Raw genomic sequence first — 9,561 nt, 5'->3', positions numbered from 1 at the left:
CGGGCGCGGCGCGGAGGGAGCGCCGCGCCGCTTTGTCTCTTCACTTCTTGAGCAAGGCGAGCGGCTCCTCCCGCGGCCGGCCGCTCGGGCTCGCGGCGGCGGCGGCGGCTCCTCCTTCACCCCTCTCCTTTCCTCCCCACTCTCTCGTAGGCAGCGGCGGCGGCGGCAGCGGTGGGGAAAAGCGGATTCCGCCCCGAGCCACACCGAGGGGAGCTCGCGGTCGCGACTTACCGCCCTAAGCACTCTCCGAAGTCCGGCCCGCTCGGCGAGGACTCCCGTCTCCTGGACGACCCTTGTCAAGCAAGCTGGGATCTATGAGTGGAAAGGTGACCAAGCCCAAAGAGGAGAAAGATGCTTCTAAGGGTAAGCCCGCCCGCCCGGTCCGCCGGCTTCCCTTCCCTTGGTTTCCCTCGCCCCCTCGCGTGCGCGCCGCCTTTTGGCGGCTCCCTGCCTCCCTGCCCGAGCCTAAGCTGCCCGTGACCTCTGCGACCCCGGGCGAGAAAGGGGGGGCCGGGCCGCTCCGGGGCCTGGGGTTGCACCACTTTCCCTCCTTCCTCGTGGAATTGTCGCCCCGCGAGTGCCTCCAGCCTCTTCCACTCCCCCTCTGGACGCACCGTGGTGGCGCTGCGGGCGACCGGAGCTGCTGCAGCCGGGAGCGCCGGGAACAGCGCTGCCTGCTACCGGCCGGCCGCCTATCTGTGTGAGTGCATGTGTGTGCGTGTGCGCGAGTGTGCATATGTGTGCTGCGCGGGTGCAACATGGTGACATACTCAGGAATCTGCCCCACTCTCAGAAACCCAAGCTGGATGCCACCTTCAACCCCCTCTCCCCGCCCCCAATGCAAACAAAGAGCCTGGCCGAGACGCAAAACCCCTCCCCCCACGCTCCTTTTCCCCTCACACCCCCTGCTCCCCAACTCTCTACCCCCTCCCCAAAAGGCTGGAGCTTGCAACCTTGGACGCACCGCGTGCAAAAGTGAGCAATCCCGGTGCCCTGGCGCCGCCCGCGCTGCGCCTCGGCAGCGCAGCCTCGCCAAGCCCCGGGAGAACAAAGGCTGTTGTCTCCTTGCCACTAGTGCCCAGCGGTAGCGGGCTTCCGCGGGAGGGGAGAGTCCCCTCCCTCCGCTCTCTGAGGTTCAGCCACCTGGCCCGGGGCGCCTGGCCGCCAGTCCCCCGGAGTGTGCATCTCGGCCTGGGGCCTCCCACAGGCGGGCTTGGGAGGCGCAGCAGAGCAGGGCTCACACCGGGGAGAACTCAGAAGAAGGAAAGGGGGGGTCCTCCTGACCCCCGCCAGCACTAGCCTTTGCCTTGCTATGGACCCAGCTTAGCTCCAGAATGTAAACCGGAGACAAGCATCCTTGGGAAAGCCAGGTGCAGGGAGAGGCGCAGAGAGGGGTGTGGTAAGAGCAGTTGGGAAAGGCGGGTGCCTTAGATGCAAGTGTCCGGAATGGCTACAGAGCAGACGCTGGAGTGGGCTGGACCCATTCTGAGGGCTCCAGACGCTCTGAACCGCCGCGACCCACCGAATCCACGCTGCAGAAGTGGGGCTGCAGGGAGGGAGCCCCAGCATTCGTTCACGGGGCCCTAATTCCTCCCTGCACCCTGGGGCCCCCTTCCCTCCCACTCTTGTCCCTATTCCTTTTTCTCATCTCCTCCTTCTCGCCTCCCCCCATCTCAGAGCTTGCTTTCCCCGGGAGATTCTAGGGCAGCACCAGCCCTCCCCCGCTGAAAGTTGTCAAAGTCTTCAGCTCAGGGCCTTTATCCTTGTTTCTAAATGGAGTCGATCTCTTCCAATTAGGCAAAGCGTTGAGGAAAGGCCCGCAAGTTGGGGGGGGGGCGTGTATAGATCTATTGTTCTAAGGGTCAGTGTTGCCACAGGCCTGGTTCAAGGCTAGGGTCAGCCCCTTCTGACCCACTCAAAGGTGCTGGCTGTTTGAGGTACGCAGATGAATTGAAACAGTCACTTAGAAAATAGAGCTCTGGGTGTGCATTTCCTGAGCTTTCCTAATCATAGTTTGTCTTAAACAATATGTTTAAGAGAAAATGACTTCAGATTCATTAAAAGGTCTTGTTTTGCCATGAGGGCCCAGAGAGGTAACTGCAGCGGGAGATTGTAGCACCAGACTGATCAAGGCCAGTGATTCCCCTTCTGAATCTGGTTTGTTTCTGGAACTTTGGTTCCTGATTTCCAGCAGGTGGTTACCTAAGGTTTATTTCAGGCTACCTTTGGGAGGGCCCTGAATCCAAATTCATTCATGGAAAGTTAGTTACTGTTTTAGGAATATAATTTGCAATTGGCCACATTGGAGTAACAAGTGTGGAAACATTAGGACAGGTTTCTGTAACTCAATAATAAAAATTTTTACTAGGCATATGTCATAACATTTTCTCACGTTGACTCACCATATTTGAAACCGAATACCTCTCTGTAGGAATTATATAATTAGCATTTGGAATTATGGTTGTAATTAGAAGAAATTAAAGTAATTTTATAAGACAACTTTTAAGAAGGGAGTTTACTTTCCCCAGGAGATGGGAATCTTATGGCTGCCGAGAGCGGGAGTTCCATTTCTGCCTCTGTTGGCTGTTGAATTTAGAGCATTTGAAAATAGTCAATGCGTAATAGTTAGCTTTTTCTCCTTTCAAGCATTTTAAAAGCCTTATGTGACCAAATTTTAAAGACTACTTCTTATGTTAGAGATGAAAGATCTCAGATCTATTTCTATTTTAACCAATAAAGTTTTCTGAGCATATTCATGAAGAGGTTTGGTTATTTTACAAATTTCCTATGTATGGGTCATTTTTTGAATTTTTTTTTATGTTTAAGGGACTCATGAGCACACTTTTTGCAACATGGCAAGATATAGGATTGAAAATTTAATAGATACTTCGAATATATACACATTTGATTTTGAACAACAGTGTGACAATGATTGAATCAAGTCAATTATTTGAATGAATTTCATAATCTGTTTTCAGAGCCTAGCGTTCATTTAAATGCAGCCTCCCACCCCATCATCTGGGGTTCATGCCCACAGCCTGGAAGATTATTATAATAGAGTGTAGTATTTCTAGAGTTTTTAAAGAACGGATAGTAGGTAATCAGTAAGTTATTTCATGCTGGTGAATGAAAATATGGCTTTCAGACACACAAATTGCCGATCGTCTTTAAATGACGTTTTCTTCAACTCATTGAGGTTAAGACCAGTCTCAGTGATGGGCAATGATCTTTTTGATAATCTTTTCAATAACGTAGCCCGATGAGATAGTCTGTCCTCTTTGCGGGGGGGGGGGTCTGGATTCGTTTGAAACTGAAAATGACCTCCTGTGTAGCAAATCAGCTTTTGTGCATTTCTTTGGGCTTTACATAAACTTTTAGTTTGGCAGATACGTATACAGTTAACAGCACTCAGCTTCTGAACAGGAGGACCTATTTCCATTTCAGGGAAAAAGAAAGCATAACATTTGTTTGTTCAAGTCGGTATTCACTTAGATTTAGACTTACTCTTCTCTACCTTGTCACATAAAATCTTCTGGGCAATTCTCTGTTGGAAAAGCACTCCGTTACGGCTGCATCTGGTTTACGGCAACTGTGTTATGTGACATTCGGAGAACGTGTAGCCTGCTCTAGATACAACCAAATCATCCCTGGATTGAGTAAAAGTGCTAGCCAGGTCTCGATGTCAAACCTGTTTGGAGTTGGGTATGTGTTTTCAACCACCTTTTCCTGTTGGGCTTATGGAAAGCCACCTCAGCCAGGCAAGTTTCAGGGCCCTGTGACGTGGGCTGTGGGTTCTCTTGGTGAGACCGTCTGTAATAGCATCAGGCTGGCCTTCCGCTGGCTGCTGGTGATGGAGGACGATGCCACACATAGTCCAAGAAGCCATCCACTTGCACAGCTGTTGCTGTAATGGCTTGTGGTGCCAGTGGGCATTTATGGGTCCGGCTCATTTTCTGCTGCCTTCCTGACCGTTCCCAATAGCCTCTCTAACTATACCTAAGCACAGGGCATTGTGGTCAGGCCGCCAGGATATCAAGTATTGAACCCCCGAATGCCATTCCAAAAGATCATCTTGGTCTTGGCAGATGACTGTAATAGCTCCCGTCAAGTGGCTTTCTCGGATTTGGGCCAGGCAAAGCAGGTGTTTAGAGGTATTTCACCCACAAGAAATCATGACGTTGGTGACTTCTTACTAAAATCTAACAGTCGTAATCTACCTATTACTCATGTAGGGACTTGTTTTCTCACCTTGTGGATAAATCATAGTGGACCAGTGGTTTTATGGTGTCATAAACCCCGTGTTGTCTTCTATGCTGAGGACAGTGATCAGCGCCTCGGTGAGGGTGTGTGGCCAGAGAGATGGCGAAGCAGAAATGTGGGTCTGTTCTGGGGGATAGGTGCAGAAGAGGGGTGCACAGTGCCCCCCAGTCCTCTTCATTATGATTTCTAGCGGTGTGCAGCTTCCTTATTGGCGGGGGCTGAAGGGAGAAGAAGGAGGAGCACGTTGGGACATGGGTTGGGGTGCTGAATCTTCTTACTGAGTGTTCCTTCCTCAAAGTCTCTTTCTGGTAGAGTTCAAATCGTTAAAGGGGCTTCGGGCGCATCCGCGGAGGTTGGAGTGGGAATGGACCTGGGCTTGGGGCCAGGGCGAGAAGCAGAAAGTCAGCTGTGGGGTGAAGGGGGAAAGGGCTGAGGTCCACACCTAGGGCAGGGAAATGTGTGGTGGCCCTGAAAACAGGATCGGAATGGGGGAGGGAATGGGGATCAGGGTTGGGGTGGTAAGCTGGAGGGCTGAGTTGTGAGGCAGTGAGTGGGGAGAGGAAACTGTTAACATTCCAGGTCTCTTTGCAGCTGTGCTGTTTTATGTTCAAATCAACTCCTCATTCTGGGAATTACAATCAACACAGAACAACCAGAATGTGCTGCAGCTCTTCAAATATATCCAATAAAAAGGCTTTCTAGTGTCTGCTTCATTATGGCTTATATTTTTGGAGTTGAGAAATTTGAAAGGAATAGGAAATAATTGCCACGATTAAGCAATTCAACGAGAAAAATCCCCATGAATTAAAATACTGCGGGTGGAGGGGATCCCACATGTCTCTTACCTTGCCAAGCTTAACACGCTCTTGAAATGTAAGGATTAGGCACATACTATGGTTTTAGCATTTAGTGGAGAAGACAAATGTCCGCCTAAATCATTTCTGCAGTCATCAATTTCTGTTTGCCTTTCCAGAAGAAACATTAGCCTCGGGATTTCTCAGCATGAGCTGAGGAGTGGACTTCAGGTTCATTGTACTGGGAAACATGATTCATCCTGATCCTCTCCAACTCGAACAGTAGCTTACACGTTTGTGATATGCTGGTTCGACAAACTCACTTGAATCAGATTTCTGACACTTTTTTACTGTGGCATTTTTGTCACTTTGGTGAATGCCATATCATGATGAAACATTCATTAGGGATGTGGATTTCTGGGTAAATGCATTCATTTCCTGGAGAAGGTGAAATAGTATATAGTGATCATTATGACCACTACTCCAGGCTGCAGGTCTAATTTCTCCTTGAATTGGAGGCCATTTATTTTTTCTCTAAAGCAGTGTTTTCCAGGGTATTAACCCTGAAAATGGGAGTTTCGTATGAGAAAAGAGATAAATTCTTGGTTCTTGGGGCACGATGGAAATGGGGTCTAGTTTATTAAGAATGTGGGTTTGCGAGAGAGACCGTAAGCTCAAATTACAATTACTGTGTGTTGAGATTACTGTAAGTAAAGGCAGTCCTCAGTGCCCTATTCATGCCTCTGTCCTTTGAAATTACTTTTAGCATTGATTTTCAGATGGAAATGGTCTTAGAGTCACTGGTTAATGACCTTCTCCAGGGGCAAGGGGCAGAGGGTAGTAGGTGTCCTTGTTGATTCTTTTAAACTCTGGCAGCACCCTTGGCTTCAGTTGGTGTAAGGTTTGGGTTGATATTCTGGGAGGTGCAGTAGGGCTGGGACGAGCTGGGTTGCTTGCTTGGCCGGCCTGCTCTCACCCTTTTGCAGAGACCTCAGTTCGGTTTGGACAGTCACTCTTTGGCCTAAAGGAATTCTCAAGTGTACATTTCTGTTCTTTCTGGATCCTGTCAGGAGGGCCTGGGAAGGAAGAAAGAAAAATCTTCTGGTGAAAGGCAGGCCTGATCAGAGGCCAAATTAGAAAATAGTTAATTCTTTGAAAGATTTTATTTATTTATTTATTTGAGAGAGCACAAGGTGGGGGGGGGAGGTGAGCAGCAAGGGGGAGAGGGAGCAGCAGTCTCCTTGCTGCTCGATCCCAGGACCCTGGGGTCACGACCTGAGCCGAAGGCAGAACTTCACCGACTGAGCCACCCAGGCACCCCGAAAATAGTTAATTAAAAAAAATAGTAGAAACCCAATTTCCTTTTGTGTAATTGAAGATTATACATAGTAACTTACACAAATCTTAAGTGTGCGTCTTGATTAATTTTGACAAATGTTTACACCCATGTAATCAGTATCAAAATCAAGTTATAGAATATTTTCATCACCCCAGGGAGTTCTCTCATGTTCCTTTTTTGTCATTGCCTCTTCAGAGGCAGTTCTGTTTTGATTTTTGTCATCATATTTTAGTTTTGCCTATTAGTGGATTTAATATCAATGGAATTATGCAATATGTAGCATTCATTTGTGACACTTAGTCACCTCTCCTTTCAGGAAGCTTCCTTTCTTAACACCCTTTCTCTGGTTTCTTGGGGAGCCCCCCCTTACACACACACACACACACACACACACACACACACACTAGGGCACTCAACAGGCTGTTGTACTTGGTAGGCCCATAAGGAGTATTTGTTGAATGTGCTCGGCAAGGTAAGGAATTCCTTTAAGCAGAGGTATGTTTGATCATCATTTAATAACAATGACAATAATCATAGTTATCATTAGTATAGTAGCTTCTAAATTATTGAGTACTTATTTAGTAGGCATATATTATTTTTACATATATTTTGTTTAATCTTCCTGACAGCCAAATAAAGTAGTGATTAGTGTTTACGGGCTTTAGAGATGAGAAAATTGAAGCTTACAGATGGAATGTAGTGTTCTGAGGTCACGTAGATAGTGGGTTGTACCTAGCACAGTGATAGGCATTGTTATAATTAATGCATGATTGTGGAATGCATGTACCAAAACTCATTGGTCCTGTGCTATGTTCATTTCCAGTTTGTCGTCATATCTGGAAAGTTGTGTTTCACAGAATGGCTCTGCACCCTTTCACTTTGGTTTAATCTGATAGATGCCTGGGGGTATTTACATTTTACCTAAGGATTGCCGGAGGCCAAACTTGAACCCAAAGGAAGTAATGTCTGGTTGACTTTCTGGCATCTAGGTTGGTTGAAGAAGTAATTTTGGTTAGGGTCTTAATAGTTTTTTCTAAGCATTAAGGGATTTGACATGAACTATCACCTGAAATCCTCCTAACAGTCTATCAAGGATAGATATACATACTATTATTATTCCCATTTGACAGATGAAAAAACTGAGTCTCAGAGACTAAGGCCAGTCTGAGGTCACACACCTAGCAAGACGGTGGAGTGAGGGTTTGAACCAAGTTTGACTGACTTCAAATCCACCTCTTTTTTTAGGGGGGGCGGGGCAGAGGGCGAGAGATTCTTAAGCAGCCTCCACGCCCAGTGAGGAGCCTGAGATTGTGAATGACCTGAGCCAAAATCAAGTCAGACACTTAACCACCTGAGCCACCCAGGTGCCCCTCAAATCCACCTCTTAACCACTGTGTCATTGTGGCTCCCTAGGCAACACAAGGGATTCTTTATCTAATCTCGGTTTGCACAAAGACAAAATTATTTCCTTTTTGCCAGTGTGGACATGGTTAGGAAGCGTGTGCCTGTGCATACATGCATGACTGCTCCAGGGCTATGGTCCTCGTGCAGCTGAATGAATCTCTGAACATTTGAGTGGCTCTTCCCAGCCGGGCACTGTGCTGGGCCTGGGTGTATGGAAGTGAAAGAAACTCAGTCCTACTTTACGTTTGCCCTTCCTTTCCCTTTGGCCTTGGACATTTCTGACTTTTTACTTTTCGTTGTGTATCTTCCCTCAATTGGCCATGACTGTGACTTGTAAGGTTTAAGCATCTGTCAGTTTGAAAATAATGGTGCTTTTCTCCAGAACTGTGTCTGGGAATTTGTTTCACCTGTGTTCTAAAGATTACACTTCCTCTTAATTCACTGCTGGGTAAAACTCCCAATTGTTTGTTTTTCCCCTTATTACATGGCATATGCTTTCAGTCTGCCTCTCATCAGAATCATCTGTCTCATTTCCTTCTCTTTCTCAACCGTACCCCATTCTCTCTCCCTCCCTCTCTAGAGCTCCCTCTCTCCTTTTCTCCCCCCTCCTTTTCTTGTCAAGAGATGTCAGTGGTTTCATTAGCTGAATGGGGTTCCTTAGGGTATATTGGGCTCAGTGGAGAATTCTCATTTCTGCATTTTCTCCCTTGATAGCTATATTAACTTGAGTGAAGAAATCCACCCATTAAAGTGTAGCCCCGTGGAAGAGGCTTTTCACTACTTATTATAGAACTCATTTTAAATGGAAAAATAAAAAAGTGTGAGCTTTATTTATTTATTTTTACTATTTCTGCTGCCTTCCGTTAGATAATATTTCCAAAAATATATCTTGTTAATGGAGACACAGCCTTGAACAAGGATATTAATTATAGTTCTCAAAGTTAGGAATCATGAAGTTCTCTGCTGCAGAACCTATGTTTAACTGCTGTAATTAACAGTGATGGGTGTATTGCATGGTTATAGGTAAGTTTAATAACAAACACGAAACCCAGTTCTCAAAAATCCCTCCAAATTATGGAGGTAGCATTTCTACTGCTCTTGAACCAGGGGTTAGTAAACAGATAGAGTTCTTAAAATATTTAGCTTGCTGTTAAAAGTAGAAGTAAACAACCTAAAGGAGGCAGGCTGAGTGCCGTTCCTGAATATGCCTAGAGATATTTTCAGAATCTTCTTTCAAGCATGACTTTGAAAGTATTATGAATTGACCTGCTTATTTTGTCTTTGACTTTGATTCTCTGTGTGTATGGCTGCCTCTCCCCTTGGGGGGGGAGTGGTTTTGAACATTAAGACTTCCAAGAGCTCGGGTTTGCGCGTGGTTTTGAGAGCGCTGAGGACGATGTGAGCCGTCCGCGTGGAGACGGGGCCCGACGCTCCTCGATGCTGTCAGTCCAGGGAGTATTTGTTTTCTTCCTAGCTGGGAACCGGACGGGACCGCTGAACGTTCTGGTTACCAGCGTCCGTCAGCCGCCGTGGCTCTGGCAGGCCGGTTTATTACAAACCTCCGTGTGCTCATTAGCCTCGTGATGTGGCGGCTGCCTAAAAAAGAAACACGGAAAAGTTGTGTCACCGAAGGTGAAACTTGGCGAAGCGCTGCTCGGCGCCGGGCATGACAAAGCTCCTTCCAGGCGGCGGCGGCGGCGGCGACGGGCAGCGGACGGCTTTGCCCGCTCGCCCGGATGCCCCCGGCCCGGCCGGCCGGCCGAA

At 47.5% G+C, this 9,561-nt stretch overlaps 1 protein-coding gene across 4 annotated transcripts in view; it reads left to right on the top strand.

The window, feature by feature from the left end:
• Nucleotides 1-9,561, top strand: part of FGF13 (fibroblast growth factor 13) — a 468,684-nt gene that overhangs the window by 1,776 nt on the left and 457,347 nt on the right. For all 4 annotated transcript variants that reach the window (XM_034649591.1, XM_011226386.3, XM_011226385.3 and 1 more), the window contains exon 2: nucleotides 151-363. In XM_034649591.1, coding sequence (XP_034505482.1) covers nucleotides 315-363 — 49 coding nt within the window. In that variant the 5' untranslated portion in view covers nucleotides 151-314. The remainder of the gene's footprint in view (nucleotides 1-150; nucleotides 364-9,561) is intronic.

The sequence above is a fragment of the Ailuropoda melanoleuca genome, chromosome X, assembly GCF_002007445.2.
Source record: "Ailuropoda melanoleuca isolate Jingjing chromosome X, ASM200744v2, whole genome shotgun sequence".
NCBI classification, from domain to species: domain Eukaryota; kingdom Metazoa; phylum Chordata; class Mammalia; order Carnivora; family Ursidae; genus Ailuropoda; species Ailuropoda melanoleuca.
Note: the sequence above shows the minus strand (reverse complement) of the source record. Positions and strands in the feature narration are given on the sequence as shown.